The sequence below is a fragment of the Rhinatrema bivittatum genome, chromosome 3 (assembly GCF_901001135.1).
Source record: "Rhinatrema bivittatum chromosome 3, aRhiBiv1.1, whole genome shotgun sequence".
Taxonomy (NCBI): Eukaryota; Metazoa; Chordata; class Amphibia; order Gymnophiona; family Rhinatrematidae; genus Rhinatrema; species Rhinatrema bivittatum.
Genome location: NC_042617.1, coordinates 416,766,451 through 416,792,722, shown reverse-complemented (window position 1 = coordinate 416,792,722; position 26,272 = coordinate 416,766,451). Strand labels below are relative to the sequence as shown.

At 47.1% G+C, this 26,272-nt stretch overlaps 1 protein-coding gene across 2 annotated transcripts in view; it reads right to left on the bottom strand.

Moving 5' to 3' along the window:
• ICK (intestinal cell kinase) overlaps positions 1-26,272 on the bottom strand; it is a 129,900-nt gene that overhangs the window by 53,013 nt on the left and 50,615 nt on the right. For both annotated transcript variants that reach the window (XR_003855669.1, XM_029595722.1), the window contains exons 7-8: positions 18,379-18,550; positions 9,782-9,949 (exon numbers count right to left, since the gene is read on the bottom strand). Coding sequence is in view for 1 of the 2 variants with exons in the window: in XM_029595722.1 (XP_029451582.1) it covers positions 9,782-9,949; positions 18,379-18,550 (340 nt within the window). In the remaining variant the exon portion in view is untranslated. The remainder of the gene's footprint in view (positions 1-9,781; positions 9,950-18,378; positions 18,551-26,272) is intronic.

The window sequence follows — 26,272 nt, the reverse complement described above, 5'->3', positions numbered from 1 at the left end:
CAAATCCTTCAGAGAAGCTCCTTTCAGGGGTTTGAACGGAGGCGCGCACAATGCCTTGAGAACTAAATTTAAGTTCCAGGAGGGACAGGGTATGGCAACCTGTGGACGCAGGTGCGTTGCTCCTTTCAGGAATCGGACCAAGTCAGGGTGAGATGCAACGGCACCCCATCCACCAACCCACGCAAGGAACCAAGAGCCGCCACCTGTACTCGCAGAGAGCTACAAGACAGTCCCTTAGCCAAGCCCCCCTAGAGAAAAGCCAAAATATCAGGAATAGTCGCCCGAGTAGGCCGAATCGCTCGAGACACACACCATGCCTCAAAAACTTTCCAGACGCGCATATATGATAGCGAAGTCGAGACCTTGTGTGACCGCAAGAGGGTGGCCACCACCGCATCCAAATAACCTTTCCCCTTCAACCGGCGCCTCTCAAAAGCCATGCCGCTAGATAAAAGTGATCTGCCTGATCGAAACAGACGGGGCCCTGATGAAGAAGATTCGGAAACACCGGAAGCTGGAACAGTGCTTCCACTGACAGATTGACGAGGTCCGCGAACCACGGCCTGCGAGGCCACTCTGGGGCTACCAGAATGACCTCCGTGGGATGACCCTCTATGCGACAAAGAACTTTTCCTATGAGAGGCCACGGAGGAAAGACATACAGGAGGATTGACGTCGGCCAAGGAAGCACCAGGGTGTCCACCCCTTCCGCCCCTGGTTCCCTGCAACGGGCGAAGAAGTGGAGCGCCTTGGAATTCTGACAGGTCACCATCAGGTCCATGGCCGGCTATTCCGCACCTGTCGCAGATGAGCTGAAAGGCGTCATCCGCCAGCTCCCACTCCCCTGGGTCCAGCTGATGACGACTCAGAAAGTCCGTGTGAATGTTGTCTACCCCTGCGATATGGGAAGCGGCAATGCGGAGAAGGTACCTCTCCGCCCACTGCATTAGGAGCCAGGCTTCCAAGGCCACCGGCCGACTCAGAGTCCCCCCCTGCCGATTGAGGTAGGCCACTGTGGTAGCATTGTCGGAAAGGACTCTGACCGACTTTTCCTGCACCAGGGGAAGAAAAGCCTGTAACGCCAGGCACACCGCCCTGGTCTCCAAGCGGTTGATCGACCAGCGACCCTGCACCGATTGTCGCAGGCAAACTGCCCCCCAGCCGGAGAGGCTCGCGTCTGTGGTGACCACTGTCCATTCCGGGGCCACAATTGAGACCCCCTGTAGCAGATTGTCCGGTTGTAACCACCAACTCAGACTGGACCATGCCGTGGCCGTCAGGGGCAAGGGAAGCTGGAACTGCTCGGAGACCGGACTCCATCGTGACAGTAACGCCGACTGCAAGGGACGCATGTGCGCAAAAGCCCACGGAACCAATTCCAGGGTAGAGGCCATGGAACCAATCAACTGCAGGTAGTCCCAGACTGTCTGTGGCTGCATTCGTAGATAAGTCGTAACCTGTCCTCGTAGATTGCGACAGCGGTCCACCGAGAGGAAAACCTTGCCTTGTCGCGTATTGAATAATGCTCCCAAAAATTCCAGTGACTGTGAGGGTTGGAGATGACTTTTGGACGTATTGACTACCCAGCTGAGCGAGTGCATCAGATGCAGATGACACAAAATTGTTCAGAGTAGTTAAATCACAAGCAGATTGTGATAAACTGCAGGAAGACCTTGTGAGACTGGAAAATTGGGCATCCAAATGGCAGATGAAATTTAATGTGGATAAGTGCAAGGTGATGCACTTATCCACATTTCTTGGGTTGTAGCACCTAATATGGAACCCAACCATGTTGGGTTCCATATTAGGTGCTACAACCCAAGAAAGAGATCTAGGTGTCATAGTGGATAACACATTGAAATCGTCGGTTCAGTGTGCTGCGGCAGTCAAAAAAGCAAACAGAATGTTGGGAATTATTAGAAAAGGAATGATGAATAAAACGGAAAATGTCATAATGCCTCTGTATCGCTCCATGGTGAGACCGCACCTTGAATACTGTGTACAATTCTGGTCGCCGCATCTCAAAAAAGATATAATTGCGATGGAGAAGGTACAGAGAAGGGCTACCAAAATGATAAGGGGAATGGAACAACTCCTCTATGAGGAAAGACTAAAGAGGTTAGGACTTTTCAGCTTGGAGAAGAGACGACTGAGGGGGGATATGATAGAGGTGTTTAAAATCATGAGAGGTCTAGAACGGGTAGATGTGAATCGGTTATTTACTCTTTCGGATAGTAGAAAGACTAGGGGACACTCCATGAAGTTAGCATGGGGCACATTTAAAACTAATCGGAGAAAGTTCTTTTTTACTCAACGCACAATTAAACTCTGGAATTTGTTGCCAGAGAATGTGGTTCGTGCAGTTAGTATAGCTGTGTTTAAAAAAGGATTGGATAAGTTCTTGGAGGAGAAGTCCATTACCTGCTATTAAGTTCACTTAGAGAATAGCCACTGCCATTAGCAATGGTTACATGGAATAGACTTAGTTTTTGGGTACTTGCCAGGTTCTTATGGCCTGGATTGGCCACTGTTGGAAACAGGATGCTGGGCTTGATGGACCCTTGGTCTGACCCAGTATGGCATTTTCTTATGTTGAACCGCCGCCCGGCACAATTCCTCTGATTTCGCGCGGATCAGCCAATCATCCAGATATGGATGGACGAACAGGCCTTCCCGGCACAATTGAGCCGCCACCACCACCACTATCTTGGTGAAAGTTCTGGGAGCCGTCGCCAACCTGAACGGTAACGCTTGGAACTGATAGTGTTTCCCTAATGCAAAGAATCGAAGGTACTTCTGATGCTCCTTCCGGATCCCGATGTGCAGATATGCCTCCGTGAGGTCCAGCGAGGCCAGAAACTCTCCCGGCCGTACTGACGCAATCACGGATTTCAGGGTTTCCATACGGAAGCGTGGATTCCAGAGACAACGATTGACCTCCTTCAGATCGAGAATAGGACAGAAAGAGCCTTCTTTCTTTGGAACGACGAAGTACATGGAGTAGTGACCTCTTCGTTGCTCCAAGGCGGGAACTGGGACAATTGCCCCCAGCTCTGACAACCGGATCGCCTGATGAACCGCTTCCCGCTTGAGTGCGTGTCCGCAAGGGGAGGGAAAGAACCTTGGGTGGGGAAGGCGAGCAAAATCTAAAGCGTAGCCATCTTTTATCACAGATAATACCCACTGGTCTGTTGTGATTGTGGTCCAAACCTCGTAAAAGAGGGACAGCCTGCCCCCTACCTTCGGGACCGAGGGATAGACCTGCAGGCCATCATTGAGGAGACTTACCACTCGGTGCTGAAGAGGTGGAAGCAGGCCTTCCGAAACGTCTTCCTCGAAAGGACTGAGAATGTTGCCTACTGCCTCCTGGGCGAAAGGAGGAAGAAGAGGTAGTGGGCTAGGAGGAGCGAGGCTTACGGCTACTCCTAAACCTGGACTGAGACGAAAAAGATCCCTTTAACCTCGATCTGTCCTCCGGCAAACGGTACCCTTTATTCTCGCCCAGTAACTGGATCATGTCATCCAGTTCCTTGCCGAAGAGCAGTTTGCCCTTAAAGGGAAGGGAACCCAGGCGAGACTTGGAGGCCCCATCCACAGACCAGTTTCTTAACCATAAGAGATGCCTGGCCGAGACTGCGGACACCATAGAACGAGCGGAGTTGCGGAGTAGGTCATGTAGAGCATCCGCACTGTAGGCGACCACCGCCTCCAGGCGTCCAGCCTGTCGGGCTTCCTCTTCAGAGAGGCCTTCGTTGGCAAGGAGCTGCTGAACCCAACGCAGGCCGGCCTGCAAGGCAAAGTTACTGCAGATCGCCGCCTGGGCCCCCAGCGCCGAGACTTCGAAAATCTTATTCAACTGGATTTCCAACTTCTGATCCTGAAGGTCCCTAAGAACTGTGGTACCCGTAACTGGGATGGTCGTCCGCTTTGTCACCACCGAGTCCACCTTTGGTACTCTCAGCACCTCTAGCGTTTCCTCCGGTAAGGGATAAAGCTTATCCATGGCCTTCATCGCCTTCAACCCCAGGTCTGGAGTATCCCATTCCTGAAAGAGCAGGTCCGTCGAGGAAAAGTGAAAGGGGAAGGTTGTGGGAGGACCGTTGAGGCCCAACAACACTGGATCCATGAAGCCGAGTTGTGACTCCCTCAGGAGGTGTCGCTATTCCCAATTCCTCCACGATGGCCGGAATTATGAGGCCCAACTCCTCTCGGCGGAAAAGGCGTATGACTCTCGGGTCGTCGTCCTCTGAGTTCTGGCCTTGTCGCTTCACTCCCTGCGCGGGCGTGCCATCTCCCTCAGCCCCCCTCGGGGGTGGGGAGGGAGCTTCCTGACTCTCGGCGTCATCAGAGAAGTCTGAAAGATCCGTATCCTCCTGGGCTGGAAAAACCCGCAATGGCCGCTTAGGCTTGGGAGGACCCGTTATGTCCTTCGGTGGAGGGCAAGCCTTGGGCGCTAAGGGTAGGGTCCCCTGGGGCTCGGACGGAGGGGGACGCCTCTTGAGGGCCCGGCCTGCTTTAAAAGCCCTATGCATGGCTAAAATAAACCCTGATGAAAACGAGGCGCAGGAGCCCTCCGAGTCGGTGTCCGTATCCTGCGCAGACACCCCCCCCCCGGAGGAGAGGGAGGTCGCGATGCCGTGCGTTGCGGGGAAAGCGGCGGGGGGGGGGGGGGGGGAAGGCCTTGGGCCTCTGCACGGCCAGCGCCACCACCGCAGGTTCAGGCGGTAAAATGGCGGGGTTTCCCGCACTTCTCCTGGTGGGCCTGGAGACTGACGAAGACCGCGTTCCCACCACGATTGCCAACAAAGTCCGGCTAACCAACACCCCCCGGGTCGCCCCGACGATCCCTCACCTCCTGGGATGCAGGATGAGCACAGCCCATCCCGGGAGAGGCGCGCACTAACGGTGTCGCAGGCATTGTAGGAATTCATATGGATTTCATATTCACAGTAGTATCCTGTAAGTGCCGGGAAATGAAGCCACCACTGTGCACATTTCCAGTTGGCAAGCAGTGATAGCATGTGGCGCAATGCCTAAGATGAAGAGATCTTGATCCGAAGGTCATGGATTCAAGTACCACTCTCAGTGCTTCCTAGAATTGATTCCTTGTTCGTGGGTCCCAGCCCACACATCCTTGATTCCAAGAACACTTGTTTCCAAGCTAGTGGGTTCAAGCTCCCACTTCAAGAATTCCAAGAGCATTTACAGTTCGGGTCGGTTTGCCCTTGCTTGTGTTCCTGCTTGCTTGTTCCAGTTCCGTACCTGCTTGTTCCTGTGTTCGTTGTTTGTCTCCCTTACCTTGGACTGACTTTCTGGTAAAGACCTCAGCTTGTTCCTGACCTGCCTGCCACCTTCCAAAGACCTTAGCCTGCTTTTCGACCTTGCCTGACCTCTGGATCTTGACCCTTGCTTCGTTGACCACTCCTCGGACTGATTCTTGGACTTTGACCTTGCTTGATTCTGGCTCTGTCCCTAGCCTTGTCCTCACCAACTCTATTCTGGTTCGCTCTCCTCCAACCTGTTTGCAGCTTCGAACCTGATAGCGCTCGCCCAGTATCTGTGGGCACGCCGGACTGTGACTCTCCCAGGAGGCCCACCTAAGTCCCAGCAGCCCGGGTCCCTACGGGCTCCTCTCAGCGGGACCTCCGGATTCCAGTGGTGAAGATCTAAACTGCCTCTGTCTCCTTCCATGCTCCGCCCCCTGTGGCCAGCCCCTGTCCTGTCCACCCCCGAGCGCAACATATACATCAGTTGTTTTGAAATATTCTTTTATTAGTATGGTTTTACTATTATTGATATTTTATATTTCTTGATTGTATCGTTTGATGTTTTAGGAGGAATGCGATTTTTTTTTTTTAATTTTCCATTGCTGTGGTTTCCAGTTCAGTTTTTGTCTGCGCATTTGTGTTTATACTTTATGTATTTGACAAGGGTCTGTGTGTTTTGCATGCTGCTAGCATATAGTTTCCATATAGGGACCTACAGCAGCTGGACTTGCTCTGTTTTCTTAACAGGAGGTGTATTGGTGTTTTAGGGCTGTTGTAAAATTTGCAGTATTGCCTTTTCATAGGTAGTTTTGTTATTATTTTGAGTCTGGCAGTTAGGGTGTTATGGTATGGCAGGCTTCCTATAGGTCCCAAGTACATTTTTTGAAGGATTTTGTATTATACAATATTCCTGGTAGTGGAGGGAGTTTGTGTTGCTGTCAATGAGGTGACACCAGAATTTGATTATTTATTTATAGTAAATGGTAAGGGGCAGTGCCCTTGTTCTGCTCTGCACCCTTTGTTGGGGGAGTGTCTCTGAATGCAGGATACTATAGAACTTGAAGTGTAGGTTTTATATTGGGATTTTGTCCCACACATATATAAAATAATTTTTATTTTTTAATGCATTTGAATAATTTTAGTGGTATTTTCTTAGATGGTTGAAACTGGCCAGGGGTTTCCTTTGTTACTTACAAGGTTCTTCTGTCTAGCGATGCCACTGACATACATGCCCAGCACTTTGTGACACTGGCGCAAAATATAGTGGTGCTTCTTGCTTTAGGAGTGAGAATATCCTAAATTTAGTAACAGGCAGATGTGGAGAAAGCCATTAGACCCCACAAAGATCGAACTAACTATGTGGTTTCCCTGTCACAGATGATTTTCTTTAAAAAAAATAAAATAAAATAAAATAATAATAATAATACACCATGTTGGGGGGAGGGGGGGAAGAGTTGGGAGGGATATGTGCACCAAATCTCTCTCCATGTCTCCCTTTTAATGATGTGGGCCTGTCTCAAACATCCCTCCTTCCCTACCAGTCTCTCATTCTCTGTCTTTGCTTCATGGTCCATCCCAATCCTCCACAAGTCTCTCGCTCTCTCTCCTCTCCAAGGTCTATCCCCACCAATCTCTCTCTCCCTCCCCCTCCACCAGTCCCTCTTTTCTGTCTCCTTGTACCAGTCCATCCCCGCCAGTTTGTCTCTCTCCCTCCAGCAGTCCATTTCCACCAAGTCTGTCTCTCCATCTCAGTACATTTCTACCAGTCTCTCTCCCTCCACCAGTCCATCTCTCCCTCCCACCCTGCCAGTCTCTCTCCCTCCTGTTGCTCCACATCCAGCTATGTAGTTGCCTGTAGATTCACTATGTAAGTTACTGAATATAAGTACATTCTTGCACAATTACTGCTGTGCTTTGCAATTATATGTATTCCATTTATATCAGTAAGCATTATTTAAAAAGTTTTATATATTATGAATAAGCCTGGTGTGCATATAATTATTTGTTATTACATTAATCACTTTTCTATATATGGCACATGACTGCAGGTAAAAATGAAAGGGAAGCAAGGGGTCTGCGAAAATTATGGTGGTTGAAAAGGGGTGCACGCTCCCAAAAAAGGTTGGGAACCCCTGCTGTAAGCTATTTGACTGCTTCAATAAAGAGGCTGTCTTATTCTCCAAATATGAGACAAATGTAGTAAATTCAGGCATCATAACCTGATCAGTTGACATAATATTGTATGGTATATGCCAGTGACCCTAAACAGGATGTGCATCATGAACTTGAGGCTTACTGCTATGCACACAGGCTGAGTAAAAAGTGCAGGCCTAAAGCAATACAAACATGGAGTTTGCAGCCATGTGATGATTTTGGCAACTTTATATGAGACTGTTTTTCACAGAAAGGAGAAAAGACTGTTTGTTTCTTCATATCAGAGAGTTGTCATCACCTTCCAATGTGAGAAGAAAACCTTGGACAAGAATTGTGAAACATGTCCTGAGTAAAAACTTTGTATCCAGCTATGAATTGGGTATTGTTCTAGCACCTGTTTTGCTCACAAACTCTCTGAAGTTCATTAACCCATATGAGAATATTCCTATGCATCAGGTATATTTCAGCTGGGCTAATTTATTTGGCAGTTATGTAATTCTTAGTGCAGAGCTGGACTTAGAGAGATAATGCTTCTAAGTTCTGATTATCTTTTACTACACTGCCTTGTGCTGTGAAACTGTAACAAACCAAAAAGAAAAGAAAACAATTTAAAACCTTGTTTTACTATATTCTGCTAATAAATTAATTGACTACCGCACAAAAAGGTCTGTATTTGCTCCCTAAACTAATGAATTGATATCACAATCTGAAAATCTACTGTAAGGTTATCCACGCTAGAAATTCATAAGAACATAATATTTGCCAGTATCCTGTGGCCAGTGACCAACCAAGTCACAAATACCTGACAAGTACCCAAACATTAAATGAAAAGATCCCAAGCTACTAATCCTTATTGATTAAAAGCAGTTTATGGACTTCAGCTCTAGGAACTTATCCAAACCTTTTTTAAACCCAGCTATACTAATTGCTCTAACCACATCCTCTGGCATCCTACAATACCATGACCCAAAAGATTTCCAACCACCCTAAAAACGTCTTTATTTGCATTATCAGCTAACCTAATAGAATTAGAACAAGCTGCCTTTTTCTTATCAACTGTATACCTCCTATATTTAGCCTTCCTTCTCCAACGAGCTGAGGAAGATCGATGTTTCTTCCACTGAACTTCCAAATGCCGCATCTCTCTTCTTACTATGTGACAATCCTCAGAAAACCAAGATGAAGATTGCTTATGTTTTGAGAACCATCTAAGAAGTACCTTACTATCTAAAAATCAATGTAACAGAATTATTTCAATGTTCCGCTAACTCATCAACCCCATGAACCATCTCTAAGGGGAACACATGACTCCAGAATTCCTTGGCATCTTTCTTAACTTTAGAACCTTCCCTCAGACCTAAAGATCACTGCTATATGATCTGACTAGGATACAGGATCTATTGCTGAGCACTGCATATGCCAAATTGAGAACAGATCAGACCCTTCTCACTAGATTAAGAATACCACCCTTACAAGGGGCAGCTGCTTCATTCCACAAAGTTGAAGTGTAGACCGGAGAGTTTGGGTACAAATTTAAATTAAAATCTCCAGCGATTAATAAAAAGGAAAATTTCAAACTCAAATCAACAATAACTTCATAAAATATCTCTAAAGGCTATACATCTAACACAGGTGGATGATAAACCAATAAAAGCCCACCATATCTAATCTAAATAATGAACAATACAATCCTTCCAAAGCACGAATAGGAAGCTGCACAACATATAAATCTGACCCACTCTACCACCCTTCCTCCCTTCCCTGACCTGCACTGCACACTTGTCACAATTTTAAAAACTGTGCTGAAGATGGGGAGCCAGGCTTATAAATGAAACTCTGCAACCCGCCCTGCTTTCTGTTCGATTTCCTGGCCAACTGCCACCTTTTGGTCTCTCAAGGGACATCGTGCAGGATGTTATACTTTCAAGATCCATTGTCTAGGGCCTCTAACCCACAAATGGGTCTAATCTGCAGGATAATCAAAGTGCACAAAGTAGCATATGGTGCATTGAAACTACATCCACCGGGAGCAAATTCCTTTCTGGATATGTTTTGTGAATATCCAGATAAAAAGGTCTCTTGAGAACCACGAGAAACTGACTCGGCAATGCTTGTTAGTCGATGGTGATTTCCACATGTTGCAGCAGTTGCAAAATTCCTTAGGGCCAAAATGCACCAGACAGTGCCTGTCACCTACAATTGTAATCCAGCCTTGCTCAGTGTGGTGCCTATACTCGGGGCCTGTTTCTGTTCCCACTGGGCTAAGTGGACTCGATTCCTGTGTAATCTGAACTATAAGAGCAGTAAGCAAGGCTGAACCAGATGCAGAAATATTTGAAGAAATTACAACAGGCACAAACCTGGACAGCTGTTGGGCGCTTCCGGGGGTCCCACTGGAGCAGGTCCCGCAGGAGCTGGATCGCCTCACTGCCCGCATTCGGGATTAAGGACTTCAGGTTGTTTGGCACACAGTGAGGCCAATGGAAGGTCATGGCAACTGCAAGTTGGTAGCCTTCAGGCCAGTCATTCTGAAACAAAGAATTCATACCCTTATCAGTAGGGCCCTATCTAAACTGTGATATGAACTTCAAATAGTCGCAGCTAATTAGTGGATAAGACAGAAAAAGCCTTGCTTAAATTGTGATTTTGCAGAAACTGCAGATCCTGCAATATTAAAGCTCTACTGCAGTTCAAGTATGGCTTTTATCATCGCTTGATGCATTGCTTTTAAGCAGAACAAATTTTCTGTGCTAGTATCTGGCAAGTCCACTTATTCTGCTTTGTCTTTTTCTTCAACTTTATGTTATCCAGGTCTCAGCCAAACAGTTCAAGCAGCAGGAGTTGTGAACCTGGAAATCTCCTCTACCTAAATAAGGAACCACCTCCTCTGCCCCGCATGGCTCTTCTCCCCATCCAGGAATCACCATCTCCACTTCACACCCCATCCCAGCTGGGGGAATCAATTCCTCCATCCCACACAACACTGCCCCCAGCCAGGGATTCATCTCGTCCATGGCTCCTCTCCTCCTCTGTCACAGGCCGATGCACCTTTCTGCCTGCACTTGAACGCCCATTTTATGTGCGTAAAACTTACTACAGATGCAGCAAGGTGTTTTGTGTGCAGAAATGTTCCTAAAAGGGAGTACTGCTTAGTGCTCTTGCATGGAAATCCCATGCAAATGAGGCCATTAAGTAGTATTCCCCGATGCAGGCAGACAGCATTTGGCCAGTGCACCTTTGTTAGCGCTGGAAACTTAACTCCTCGGTCAGAGCTAGGGTTATGTTTCCAGCACTACTGCACTGGCACTTAAAACCCCTTAAAAAGGGGAAAAAGTTTTAAAATGTCAGCGGATAAGTACGGATGTTTCCGGTTGAGTGGCGGGAGCTGCCACCACTCAACCGGGTAAATCAGTATTTATCTGGCTAAGTAGCAGCTGCTACCACTTATGAGGATATGTACTGACTTATCCGGCTATCTGCCAGAGAGTAACTGCTGCCAGATAATTAGATAAGTCAGTACATATCCAGCTATCTAGTGTGGTTCGCTGCTGCTGCTTAGCCAGATAAATACTTATCTGGCTAAGTAGCAGTGAACCATGCTAGATAAATACAGACTTATCCGGCTATCTGACAGCAGCTACCTGCTACCTGTAGTATCACAGATCAATCCAGACTCCTGGGTTTTGCCTCCTTTCCAGCAGATGGAGACAGAGAAAGTTTTACTGACACTGCCATATAACCTAGAGGCCGATTCAATACAGTGCGCTCACACGAGTACATTGTTAAACCCACTGCCGGACACGGGTTAAATAGGCGCCAATCCAGCCCCTAATGCAATAGGGGGGGATTAGCGCCTATTTAACACGCATCCGACGCAGAGTGAATGTGTTAGCGCTCATCACATGCAAATGCATGCGATGAGGCTATTACTCATTCACGTTGCACATTTATCGCTCAGGTATTAACGCCTGCCTGGAGCAGGCGTTAATAGCTGAGCGCACGTAGAAGAAGTACAGAAAAGCAGAAAAAACTGCTTTTTGATACTTCAATAAAAAAGCAAAACAAAACAAAAACCTCGGCAGACCGCCAAGTTATGAAGACCAATGCCAGTAAACTCGAATTTATCGGCATCCATTTTCAACACTGGCAGACGGCCGGCTTTGAAAACCGATGCTGAGTTTACCAGCGGCCTTCATAACTGGCAGCCGCCGTGGGGTCACGTTAGCAAGGAGGCGCTAAGGTCGCGCAATCCAACCTAGCGCAACTCCCTAATTTGCATATTGCATGGTTTCCCCCCTTGCGGGCGCCATGCATGCGCTAAGAAAGCGGGCGCTGAAAAGTCAGCACCCACTTTCCGCAAAATTTATTGCATTGGCCCCCCTAGTGTGTCACCTGCAGTCTTTCAGTATTGATCTGTACCAAAGCCAAGATAGTAGAAAACACTAACATCAACCACTAATAAATTATCCCCTGAACGAGCAGTGGGAAGTGGAAACTTAGAACAGATAAACTTGTCCTCATTAAAAAACATGAAGGACCAAACAAAACCTGTGCCATTCTTCAGATTAACTAACAAACAGATCGAGCGGACCCTCCCAACCTCCCTTCCCAAACTGGGCGTGACTCTGGACTGATCTGTGGTACTACAGGAACAAAAATTAGCAGGTAAGAACCAATTTTCCTTTCCCTCTACTTACCCTGATCAGTCCAGATTCCTGGGATGTACCAAAGCTTCCCTAAACGGGATGGGTCCGCAAGAGTCCCGTTCGCAGTACACTCTCAAAGCCCATGGCCTCTGGGGCCTGAACATCCAAACGATGTGCAAAGACTTCTAAGTAGCCGCCTTGCAAATCTCTTGTGGTGACACTTGCTGACATTCAGCTCAGGACGTCGCCTGGGAATGAGTAGAATGAGCCCTTAAGCTCTCCGGTACTGGTTGCCCCTGACAGATATATGCAGAGTCAATGGCCTCCTTCAACCACCGCACAATTGTGGCTTTTGATACCTTATGCCACTCCACAGTACAAAAAGGTGATCCGATAACCGGAAGATATCAGTAACGTTGAGATACCACAAAAATGTGCACTTGACATCCAAAAGCCATAACTCCCTCGCATGAGGCGCCATAGCCTGCAAGTTTGGAAAAGCCGGGAGCTCCAACAACTGATTTAGTGAAAAGACTCAATCACCTTCGGCAGAAAGGCTGGAACCGTCCTCAAGGAAACCCCTGACTCTGAAATTCTCAAGAAAAGCTCCCTACATGACAAGGCTTGAAACTCCAATATCCATCTAGCAGAACAAGTCGCCACCAAGAAAACCACCTTCAACATCAGATCCTTTATGGTAGTCCATATGAGAGGCTCAAACAGCGCCACACACATGCCTTTCAGAACCAAGTTAAGGCTCCAGGAGGGACACAGTTTCTGAACTGGAGGACGCAAATGCTTTACTCCCTGGAGAACATGCACAACATCTGGGTGTGCAGACAGTGTCATTCCATGTACCTTGCCCCGGAAACATCCCAAGGCTGCCACTTGAATTCTAAGGGAATTGAAAGACAAAGCCTTCAGCAAACTTCTTTGCAAGAAAGTAAGAATATTCTCTACAGAAACTTGCATAGCAACACCTTGCTCCAAGCACCAATCCTCAAACACCTTCCAGACCCTCACATAGGCCAAAGAGGAGGAATAATTCCTATTCCAACAGATTAGCAATAACATCCTCAGAGTAACCTTTGTCCCTTAAGTGTTTCCTCTCAAAAGCCAAGCTGCGAGACAAAAGCGAGCCGTCTGATCTGAAAATACGGGATCTTGACGCAGAAGGTTCGGGAGATGAGCAAACCTCAACGATCCGTCAATCGCTAGATTGACCAGATCTGCAAACCAGAGCCTCCAAGGCCACTCTGGAGCCACTAGAATCACATCTTCCGGATGGACCTCCTCACGCCACAATATCTTGCCCACCAGCGGCCAATGCGGAAACATACAGCATAACATCTTTCGGACAAGGAAGAACCAAGGCGTCAACTCCCTCTGCTCCATGCTCTCTTCTGCAACAGAAGAAGCAGGCCACCTTGGCATTCTACTGAGTCACCATTAAGTCCAAGCAGGGTTTGCCTGACCTGGAACTGATGAGAACCATTGCCTCCTCTGACAGCTCCCATTCCCTGGGGGTCAGTTGCTGGCAGCTGAGGAAATCCACCTGCACATTGTCGGTCTCAGCTATGTGAGAAGCCACTATCAACATCAGATGCTGCTCTGCCAAATGGATCATCTCCCGAGCTTCCTGAGCCACTGCATGACTCTTGGGAGCACCCTGCCGACCAATATAAGCCACTGTTGTCGCATTGTTGGACAAGATTCTGACCGGACGGCCACGCACAAGGGGGATAAAAGCATTCAGTGCTAACCACACCGCTCGTCTCTAGATGATTGACAGACCATGATGCCTCTTCCGCCGTCCACAGGCCTTGGACCGACCGAGCTTGACAGACAGCTCCCCAACCAGAGAAACTGGCATCGGTGGTGACCACTGTACACTTCGGAATCTCCAAGTCCACCCCTCGACACAAGTTAAAACAGCAAGACTGACCCAAGTGAGGGAAAGTGACCCAAGTGAGGGAAAGAGCCCTATCACTAGCAAGACCCATAATCTGGAACACAATGCCTCCAGAGATCAGACTGCAAAGTGATCTCAAGACATTTAAGAAAAGTTTAAAAACATGGCTTTTTAAACAAGCATTTCACAAAGAGACAGGAGAATAGAGAGAAATATTTCAGGAAAAAACAGAAAGGCACAGACACACAGTCCTTAGGACTGTATAGTAGATTAGTCTATGAATGCAACACCACAATAAAGCATAACTATAATACTATGTGTGATAAAACTACCAGTGTAAGTACCTTGGTACAATTGGTCATGAACTACTTCACTAAATGACTACGTCTAATGATATATTGTAACCGAACCTTTGACGGCACCTGTTAGAATGTACTATAGTACACTTTTACCTACATTAAATATGTGCCTACATGTAAACCGTTGCGATGGTATTTAACTTAGCAACGGTATAGAAAAGTTTTTAAATAAATAAAATAAAATAAGTTGTCCCGGACAAGCCAGCAGGAAAGACTGGATCTGGCTAATTCCATAAGAGGCAGAGGAAGGTAAAACTGCTCTAACAACTGATCCCACCGGGAAAGTAACGCTTCCTGCAATGGTCTGACATGAGCAAACGCCCAAGGCATGCGATCCAACATGGATGCCATGGAGCCAAGAACCTGCAGGTAATCCCAGACCCTGGTGATCTGACTCGTCAATAATCTGTGAACTTGCGATTGCAACTTGACAATGTGCTCCTCTGTCATAAAGACCTTCCCCAGACCGGTATTGAAGCATGCTCCCAGGAATTCCAACTCCTGAGATGGAACGAGAAGGCTCTTGGCCCAATTTATTATCCAGCCAAGAGACTGTAAGCACTGCAGCACTAGATCGACCAACTGTCTGCAGTGGACCTCAGACTTTGCCCAAATGAGCTAGTTGTTTAGATATGGGTGTTCTAGCACCCCCTCTTTCCTGAGGGCAGCTGCTACCACCATCATCACCTTGGTGAAAGTCCTTGGAGCCATCGCCAGTTCAAACGGTAGGGCGCAAAATTGAAAAGGCATGCTGAGGATCTTGAAACGCAGAAACCTCTGATGATCGGGCCAGATGCCTATGTGCAAGTACGCCTCGGTCAGATCCAGGGGCACCAAGAACTCCCCTTTGTGCACCATGGCAATGACCGAGCAGAAAGTTTCCAAACAAAAGCAAGGAACCTTGAGAGCCACATTCACTTTCTTCAAATCCAGAATTGGATGAAAAGTTCCTTTCTTTGGGACTATGAAGTAAATGGAGTAACGTCCCATCCCTCATTCCTCCACGGGAACGAGCACAATGGCTCCAAGCATCCATAGATGGATGGTACAACAGACCCTCGACCATCTTTTTTCCACAAAGGAGCAAGGAGAGACCATGAACCGGTCCTGAAGCAGGCGAGCAAATTCTAAAGTGTAACCTTGTTCTATCATGCTTAAAACACACTGGTCTGAGGTGATTCTGGCTCACTCCTCGTAAAAAATGGTCAACCGACCCCCTATAACCGGGACAGAGAAGTGGGCCGGCCTCACTTCATTGCGCTGATTTGACTCCAGTGCCACCTTGACTGGAACCATCCCTGTTCAGTTTTCATCCCCGAAAGGATTGGTTCCAGGACTGTTGCCTCCCCAAGGCTGTTCTCTGAACACCTGACAGAGATCTTCCTTGATGAAAACGCCTGCTCCCTCGGAACCGAAAGCATCCAGAAGAATTCCTTGCTCCTCTAGGTTTGTCTTCGGGTAACGTATGAAATTTATGCACACACAGGTGCTTTATCAGCTCCTCCAAAAAGTAGCTTGCCCGTAAAAGGCAGTGCTCCACAGACTAGTTCCTTAACCACTGCAGCCTCCTTGCCGAGACCGCCAACATCATCATCCTAAAAGACGTCCTGATGAGGTCATAGAGCGCATCAGCGCTATAGGCTACCACTGCTTCCAGCCACTCAGCCTGCTCTGCCTCCTGAGAGGACATGGACCTGTCAGACTGAAGCTGTTGAATCCTACGCAATCCCACTCAAAAGCATGAAACTGCTGCATACCGCAGCATGTATAACTAGCACTGACACCTCAAAAATCTTCCTATCCTGCAGATCCTTTAAAGCAGCCAACCCAGCCACAGAGGTCATCATCTTCTTAGTCACAGCGGCATCCACCTTCGGGACCCACAACACTTCCAGCATGTCCTTGGGCAGAGGATATAACTTATCCATTGCCCGGCCAACCTTTAGGCCAGTCTCCGGAGTATCCCACTCTCTGACCACCAACCTCTTGATGGACTTATGAAAAGGCAATGCCTCCACAGGATCCCGCAAGCCATCCATGACTGGATCCACATCCTCTTGATCGGTATCCTCCTCTGGAAGCTTTATTCCTAGTTCCACCAAAACACAGGGAATCAGGGGCCCCATCCCCATATGGGCCTTCCCCTTGCTCCTTTTCAGGATCTTTGCCACCCCAAGGAAGGATCCACTGGAGGAGGATCAGTTTGAGCCGGAACGCTGATATCAGAATCCTCCGAAAGGTCATCCACCGTGGCCCTCTGCAAGGTCTCCCTCAAAGCTCGCCAAACCGTGGTAGTGCCCGGCCTCCCTGTGGTCCTAGATCTCTTCTTGGGTCGTGGCACAGAGGAAGCCTCATGACCCAGCTCCTGCCGCCCTGCGGCTTTCTGGGTCAAATAAGCCGTATGCATTAACAGTACAAAATCTGGTGAAAACCAGGCAGAATTATCAGAATTATCCCCCAGGAGGTCATCTGCTGCCACCACCTGCCCGCCCGCCCGCCCCCCCCCCCCGGCCCCTTGTGGCTCAGATCGGCTAGGGATAGTGGAGGAGGGAAATCCCCCATCCCCTCAGTAGCAGCTGTGAACGTGGCCAAGATGTTCACCATTCCCACACTGCCTGGAAATGGGTCAGGCTCTTCACATGGCGCCACGCTGCCACTCAGACCCTCCCGTGGACAACTCCTTACTGCCCTCTTCCTCCGAGAGGCAGCAGGAACATCGGCCATTGCAGGCAAGCTGCCCGTGTGAATCCCCACACACTGCACATGTGCTCAGCGTGGTATGCTGACAAAAACACCTGATCGCAGGAGAACATTGCCTGAGAGAAGGAGCAAATAGAGCCCGCGAATGTTGAGCCCTGACCGGTGTGAGTCTCACACTGCCGCCAAGAAGCAGAGTCTCTCCGAGAAAAAACTTTTTTTTTTTTTTAAACTTTACTAACCAAGAATTAGAACAAGAAACAAAGGCTCACTTCAGGCTCCTTGCGTCCCTTCTGGAGCAGAGGGAGATGGAACCACCAGCTTTCAATCTCTGGCAACTAAGGACCGAGCAAAATAAGGGTCCCCAACCCCCCTGCTCGTCCACTTCAAGACCGGGACAGTCCGACCAGAGCCTAACCACCTCTTGGAGGAATTCCCAAGTTCTTTTTTTTATTTTAAACTAAGTAGAGACTGCAGGTTTTGCCCATCTACCCTCTGCTGGAGACAGAGAAATTCTGAAGGTTATATGGCAGTGTCAGTAAAACTTTCTCTGTGTCCATCTGCTGGAAGGGAGGCAAAACCCAGGAGTCTGGACTGATCTGGGTACATATGGGGAACTGCCGCCACTTACTCAGAACCAAATCGGCCTGTCAGGGACACACTTCCTCCCCTTTTTTTGAGTTAAAATGTGCATTTGGCATGTGCTGAATGCACATTTACAGGTAACCTGCCTTTATTTTTTTGTAAACTTCTGATGCATTAGCATAGTTAAAAAAAAAATTTAATTAATTTGAGTGCTAAAAACTGTGCTCTTAAATCTAGTGCTTAGTGTTTTAATGCTCAGATTGCTGCATTGAACTGTTAGGGATTCTGCTCCTCCACCCTCCATGGAACACACCTCCTCCTCTAGCAGCAGATTTACCTTCTTCTCTCTCTCTCTCTCAGCCAGAGATTTAGCTTCTCCTCCCCTCACAGAACACTTCCTACAGCTAGGGTTCACCTCCTCTCACCCACCAGCAGCCAGGGATTCATCTCCTCCAGCCCACATGGCTCCTCCCCTCGCCCAGTCAGGGGTTCACCTACTCCACTTCATAGAGCACTCCCCTTCAAGTCAGGGAATTATCTCCTCTATCCCACATCTCTTTCCCCAACTTATGAATCACCATCTGTCGCTACTCAGCTCTCTCCCCTGTTCATCGCCCTCCTTCAGCCAGGTAACCTCACATTCAGGTTTCCTGCCTGGTAATATAAAAAGCAGCAAGTGCCAGACTGGACTTGGGGGAACGTGCTCATGTCTGTTCATCTAACGCCTGCAACAAATGCAAGGATCTCAATGCAGTCACCTTCTTTGGCGTTCCCAATACTTGGCAAATTTTAAATATTGTATCAATTTCACTAGAACCAGGGAAGAGAGGCCTCAACGTGTAAACTTCTGCCATGATACAGCCAATGGCCCAGGTATCAATTGGTGAACTATAGGTGGTGGATCTGAGAAGAACTTCAGGAGCCCTGTACCTAAAATGAAAGAGAAAAAACTGGTTTTACACTTGCTGAACAGTATCAGTCATATCTAAGAAGGAAAAGAGGCAATCACAATAACAGAGTAAATATCAGCTGATAAAGACCAAAATAGTCTATCCAGTCTACTCAGCAAGGTGCTCAGTGCTGTTCCATGCAGGTTATCCTAAAGGTAAGGAGGCTCCATCCAAACCGTAAAAGCAGGCTATGGCCAGACCTTCTCTCCCAACTTTATTGGTTATAGTTCTGCTTAGTTCGATGTAAACCGAGTTGATTTGATCTGTATCAAGAAAGTCGGTATATAAAAGCCTTAAATAAATAAATAAATAAACAAACAAACAAACTTTATTCATTCCTTCAAGTGCACAGAGGGCCTGGCCCAGCCACAGAAGCACAAGAGCGGACTGCCCCTGCCCTACTGCCATCATGATCAAACATTATTGAAGTACGGTAAACCACCAGATAGCAAAACCATATATTTACTGTAAGATATGCTTACATGGATCTTTTGAATGCACCGCTGGCTGGTTTTGACTGCCATTCTGTGTAGGTTACTCCCATGCAGAAATATTTCACTGAAAGTTCTTCAGTCCCATCCTCATGGATCCTGTGTGCTTATCCCATTCCCTTTTGAATTCTGTTACCACCTCTTCCCGGAGAGCATTTCAGGCATCCACCACTCTTTCCATAAAAAAAATAAAATTTCCTATTTAAGTCTATCCCTTTGGAGCTTCATCTCATGACCTCTAGTTCTATAGCTTCCTTTCCACTGAAAAAAGTTTGATTCTTGAATACCTTTCAGGTATTTGAAAGTGTGTATCATATCCTCCATCTCTCACCTCTCCTCTAGGGTACACATATTTAGGTCCTTCAGTCTCATCTCATGGCTTTTGGTGCAGACCCTGCACCATTTTGATTGCCTTTCTCTGGACTGCTTCTAACCTATCCCTATCCTTTCTGAGATATGGCCTCCAGAAATGAACACAATATTCCAGGTGAGGCCTGAACACAGGGGCATTATCACCTTTTTTCCTGCTGGTTATACCTCTCTCTACACAGCCTAGCATTCCTATGGCCCTAGTCTCAATGCCTTTTCACATTCATTCACTACATTCAGATCATCAAGCACGGTCACCCCAAGGTCTCTCTCCTGGTCCATGCACATCAGTCTCTCGTCGTCCTCATCACAAAAAGCTTCTTTCGATTTTTGCATCCCAAATGCATGACTCTGCACTTCGCATTGAAACTTAACTGCTAAGTACTCAACCACTCCTCAAGCTTTCTTCGATCACTTCTCATCCTGTCTGCTCCTTTAGTGGTGTCCACTCTATTGCAGATCTTAGTGTCATCTGCCAAAAACAAAACTCACTTTTTCCTTTTAATCAATCTCCAATAAATTGCTCACAAAGATACTGAAGAGAACCCGCTTCAGAAGCGATCCCCTCTAATAACCAGCCTTCTCTCTTCAAAGTGAGTTCCATTTCCATTTTTGCTGACAGATGTCAGTCAACCATTTCCTAAGCTTTGCTGAAATCCAAGTAAATCGCATCAAGTGTCTGCTTCTACGGCCAAGTTCAAAAGCAAAGCATGTTCAAACAGCATTGTCTGAATTATTAAGGCGGCTGCTCATGCCGTAAAATTGATGCTGGCAGTAATTTTGTTATGGATTTGACAGTTGATTGGTTTTGAATGTAAATATTACTACCCTTAACATAAGGCTTGGGGGTAACCAGCACAGACTGGCAGTTACTACTCTTAACAGAAGGCATGGGATAATCTGCACAGAGCGGCAGTTACTACCTTAAGAAGCTTGCCGGGAAGACTGGAGGAACCATTTAGTCTTTGTTTACCATCATTAGGTCCATTTTCAGCCATTATGGGGCTCGGCTAGTTAGCAGAGTTATGTCTAACTGGCTAACTTTAGGACAGCCCTATGACCCAACCAGAGTTAGCCGCAAAGGTTAAAAGAGGCTAACTCCAAATATCAGAGTTGTCCACATAATATCTGCAGCTAACTCTGCTCTGCCCGGAAACGTCACCCACCCACCCACAGAATGCCCCTGACTTATGTGGCTAGAATTTAGCCGAATGCAGCAATGAATATGGGTAGCTATTTAGATGGATAAATAGCCTTTTGAATATTGACCTCTGTTACTAATTCCCTAGTCACCCAATGAAAAAAAAATCAGATTCATTTGACATGACCTCTCTTTGGTAAAACAACGTGGCCTCAGATCCTGCAGCCCACTAGATCGTAGATAGTTCACTATTGTTTCCTTTAACAGAGAATCCATTAATTCTCTCACCATTGATGTAAGGATAACTGGTCTGTAGTCCCCACCTCCTTTCTGTGAAGCGAGACCACAATCGCTCTTTTCCATTCTTGCAGCACCACGTCAGTCTCCAAGGATCTATCGTGTTTAATCTGTCCATTTATTATTATTATTTATGTTGTTACTCGCTGAGATTGGTGGATCAGCAGGTTATAAATCGTAGAAATAAATAAATATTGAACAGATCTTTCAGCAAACCCGCCAGCACCTCTCTGAGCTCCCTTAGTATCCCGAGATGTATCTCATCCAGCCCCAGGGCCTTGTCCATTTTTAGGTTTGCTAGTTCCATCCACACACTCTCTTCTGAAAGATTTCCTTTTGCAGTCTCTCCCCCTTGGTACAGGACATTTGCTTCCCTTCAAACAAAAAGGAAAAAGGAAGGCTCCATGATCTCTGACTCAGCACATCAAAGCTTGAGATCCTGTCAGCAAATTGTAAGTAACGCCACCATAAGCGCAGTGTAGCCTAAAGTGGTCTTAACAAGAGTCAATGATCAGCCACTGCGGCATTCCCCAGGAATGAGAAGGGAGATTACAGCAGCAGGTCCTACCACCCATCTTACCAGCAATGATGTGGTAAAAGCAGTTAGCCCAGCTGGGTTGAAAAAAAGGTTTGGACAAATTCCTGGAAGAAAAGTCCATAAATCATTATTAACCAGGTAGATTTGGGGAAATCCACTGCTTATCCCTGGATGTTAGCAGCATGGGATCCAGCTACTATTTGGGATCCTGCCAGGTACTTGTGATCTAGACTGGCCACTGTTGGAAACAGGATACTGGGCTTGATGGACCCTTGGTCTGACCCAGTCTGGCATTTCTTATGTTCTAATGATACAGGTCAATGGAAGCTGGCCTGCAACTCTCCAAATTGCAGAGGCTGGCTATGAAATGCAAGTTTAAAAATATTAATTCCCTAGAACTAAGCTAAAGCATTAGTACTTGGGGCAGTCCCAAGGTGCTTTTGGCTCCTCATTTTGCCCCTCCCTCATGAAGCAAGTGACTTCTCCACACCTGCTACTTCCACCAGGCCACCAACAGTTTCACAGCTGATGGGAAAGGAAGGAGGCAGAGACAGGACATTGATATTTGGAGAAAGGCAAACAGGATTTGAGAACCTTTAAATTATGCGAAAATGCAGGAACCTGAAAAGCTATCATGCAATATCACTCAGTTTCTCTGCAGAAAAATTACCCAATTTTGCTGCAGTTAAAAAGGAGGATCTAAGGGAGATCAATCGGTTTAAAGGAAAATTGGTTCTTACCTGCTAATTTTCATTCCTGTAGTACCACGGATCAGCCCAGACTCCTGGGTTTTACCTCCCCTCCAGCAGGTGGAGACAGAGAAGTTTTTGTGGACTCTGTCGTATACCCCTGAGGTGCCACCTAGAGTCTGTCAGTATTCCACTGTACCCAAGCAGAACGATAATAAAACCACAACTTTACCTGAACAACCTCCCCCCGAAGAGCAGAGGTAATGAAAAACATGTAACTGACGAAAACCAAACTATGCCCTAGAATCCTTACCCTGAAAAAGGGGGGCATTATGTAACTTATAGCAAACAATTGGCTAACCACGGCCGAGCGGACTCTCCCTGGGTGGGACTCTGGGCTGATCCATGGTACTACAGGAACGAAAATTAGCAGGTAAGAACCAATTTTCCTTTCCCTGTACGTACCCGGATCAGCCTAGACTCCTGGGATGTACCCAAGCTTCCCTAACCAGGGTGGGACTGCGAGAGTCCCGCTCAGAGAAAACTAGCTCCGAATGAGCCTGGCTCTGGTGCCCGGACATCAAGTTGATAATGTCTCGTGAAAGTATGTGTAGATTTCCAGGTAGCTGCCCTATAAATCTCTTGCGGCGCCACCTGTTGGCTTTCAGCCCACAAAGTTGATTGTGAGCGCGTTGAATGAGCCTTAAGCCCGACCGGAATCAGACGACCCTGTACAAGGTACGCCGAAACAATAGTCTCCTTCAGCCAACGTGCGATAGTGGCCTTGGAAGCTTTATGGCCCCTTCTGGGTCCACTCCATAGGACGAACAGATGGTCTGAAAGACTAAAACTGTTCGTAACCTCCAGGTGATGCAACACCACCCTCTTTACATCCAGCTTCCGCAAATCTCTAGCCTCTGGCATAGAGGAGTCCAGACCCGCGAAGGAAGGAAGGAAGTTCCTCTGACTGATTCAAATGAAGAGCAGAGACCACCTTCGGGAGAAAGGAGGGAACCGTTCTCAATGAAACACCTGCTTCAGAAATCCTTAAGAAAGGCTCTCTGCAAGATAAAGCCTGGAGCTCTGAAATACGCCTCGCCGATGAAATAACTATTAGAAACACGACCTTCAACGTGAGGTCCTTCAGAGTCACCCGTTTCAATGGTTCAAAGGGAGCATCACAAAGTGCGCGGAGAACCAAATTAAGTTTCCACGAAGGACAGGGACTCTGGACTGGAGGGTGCAAGTGTTTAACCCCTCTCAGAAACCGAGCCACATCTGGATGCAAAGCTAGCGTAACACCATGCACCTTACTTCGAAAACAACCTAACGCCGCCACCTGAACTCACAGGGAATTAAAGGCCAAACCCTTGGACAATCCCGCCTGTAGAAATTCCAGAACCTCCGGAATTGAGTCCCTGGAAGGACAAACATTATGATCCAAACACCAGGACTCGAACACACCCAAACTCTAATGTAGGCTCTGGAGGTAGAAGTTTTAGGGGAGTGCAAGAGTGTGGTGATAATCGCAGGGGAGTAACCCCTCGTTTTCAACCTCTGCCTTTCAAAAGCCATGCCGCTAGACAGAAGCAATCTACCTCGCTGAAACAGATGGAGTCCTGACGCAGAAGAGTTGGAGACTGACGAAACCTCAGCGAACAGTTGACAGCTAGACTCAGGAGATCTGCAAACCACGGATGCCGTGGCCACTCCGGAGCCACTAGAATCATCTTGCCCAGATGAACTTCGATTCGGCACAGCACTTTTCCAACCAATTGCCACGGCGGAAAGACGTATAACAGAACGTCCCTTGGCCAGGGCATCTACTCCTTCCGCTCCTGGTTCTCGTCACCGACTAAAAAATCAAGGAGCGGGGGAGAGGAGAGCCGGTCGGCGTGCCAGGAAGCACTCGACTCCAGTTTTGCTTTTCAGCAAATTTTAAGAGGCAAGAACTACTTACTCCTGGTCGAGGGAAGGGAGGCCCAGATCGAGTGGGCGGTCCCTCGTGACATCATCGGCAGGAGCCCCAGGACAGCTTAAATTGAAGGGCCCTGCGGTGCGCCGACTGGGGAGAGGAGAGCGCGGTCGGCATGCCAGGAAGCACTCGACTCCAGTTTTGCTTTTCAGCAAATTTTAAGAGGCAAGAACTACTTACTCCTGGTCGAGGGAAGGGAGGACTGGATTGAGTGGGCGGTCCCTCGTGACATCATCGGCAGGAGCCCCGGGACAGCTTAAATTGAAGGGCCCTGCGGTGCGCAGCCGCCGGCGCGCACCAAAGCTGCGCGCCAAAGGGGCACGCCCCTGGATAAAAATTTTATTATGGGACGTAAACGGAAATCTAAAAATTATACCTCCTCTCCAACAACACCTGCTCCACGAAGAAAAGAACCAATGGACTCCCACATAGTGTATGTCGGTGAGTCCTATGTGAGGGACGCTTTAGAAGGTAATTCCCAGTGAGGAGTTACCTTGAGTCCCAGGTCCACACAACCCCCCTTACAACCTGTAAGGGAAAATATACAGAAGGTTAATGAAGTTATAGCTCCTTCTGCAAATGGAACCCCAATCCTTAGTGAACAGGGGGACATAGTGGAAGGAAGTACACATTCGAGTATCCATTTAGTGGGTAGTGAGGCTATTGCTAGTAATACCAGAGTCCCATGCCCTGTACCTATCCCTGATGTGGGTAGTGAAGGGGAGGAAAATAGTGGAGAACCGGAAAATGTTACGTTATTAGATGTGTGGAGACTAACGGCAAAAATTGACAAGAAATTATCTAATTCCATATCTAAGGTACATACCTTTACGGTGGAAGCAACGGCGAAATTTGAGGAGTTAGATTTAAGAACTAATAAGGTAGAACAGGCAGTGGCAAACTTGACCCCACTAGTAAATAATCTACAAGCCACCAGTATATCTTCCATTAAGGATAACCTCTTACTGCATAATAGGATAGAATTGTTGGAAAATGAAGCAAGATCAAATAATCTTAGATTATTAAATTTTCCTATTTCAAGATTAATGTCATCTATGGAATTGTTTAAAAAATATGCAGTAGAGATTTTATCTTTTGAAATTGAGAAAATCCCGATTATATCTAAAATATATTACCTACCTAGAAGAACAACGTTGCAAGTACAGGAGGGAGGAATTGATATATTGGAAAGTCCAGGGGTCTCTACTTTTTTAGAAGACTCCATGGACAATATATCTTCCAGAGCAACATTATTAGTTTCCTTTTCATTGAAACTGGAAAAAGACTTGTTCTTTTTAAAATATTTTCAAAACAAAGAATTTAATTTTTGTGGGCAAGAGATACAAGTCTTTCCAGATGTGTCTCGGGCAACCCAGGCACGCAGGAAAAATTTTTTATCCTTCAAGCAAACTGCTCTAGATATTGGAGCGAGTTTTTTCCTGAAATTTCCCTGCAAATGCCAGGTAATATATCAAAATAATAAATATATATTTCTTGATCCCTCACACTTGGAACATTTCTTGAGGGATAAGTCTCAGAATAATTAATATGATGTTTAAGGAGTAAGGGTTGTATAAGAATTTAGAATGCATGCCTGATTTAGCCTCTCCCCTCCTCCTAGACGTGGGCTAGTAACCTTTTGTTAATATATCGTGTAATGATTGTATGGTATGCTCTTTTTTTGGATTGCCTGTTTAAATCATTTATGTTGTAAATGTTATAATTAATAAATAAATTAAAAAAAAAAAAAAAGAATCAAGGAGCCTTGGCATTGTGGTACGTCGCCATGAGATCCATAGAAGGCATGGTCCAACGCTTGCACAGAAGACAAAAAGCCTTGTTGGAGAGTTCCCACTCCCCCAGATCCAAATGGTGCCGACTGAGAAAATCGGCTTGCACATTTGTCCACCCCGGCGATGTGAGAGGCCACAATCTTGTAAAGCGTTGCTCCGCCTAGGCAATCAGCCGTGTCACCGCTGCCACTGGACGGCTCCTGGTTCCTCCCTGATGATTGATGTAAGCCACCGCTGTGGCATTGTCGGACAGTATCCTCACCGACCACCCCTCTACTAAAGATAGAAGGGCCTGTAGAGCCAACCGCACCGCCCTGGTCTCCAAACGACTGATCGACCAGGAGGATTCCGTCTTCGTCCATTGACCTTGCACCGCTGATCCCAGACATACTGCTCCCCATCCAGAGAG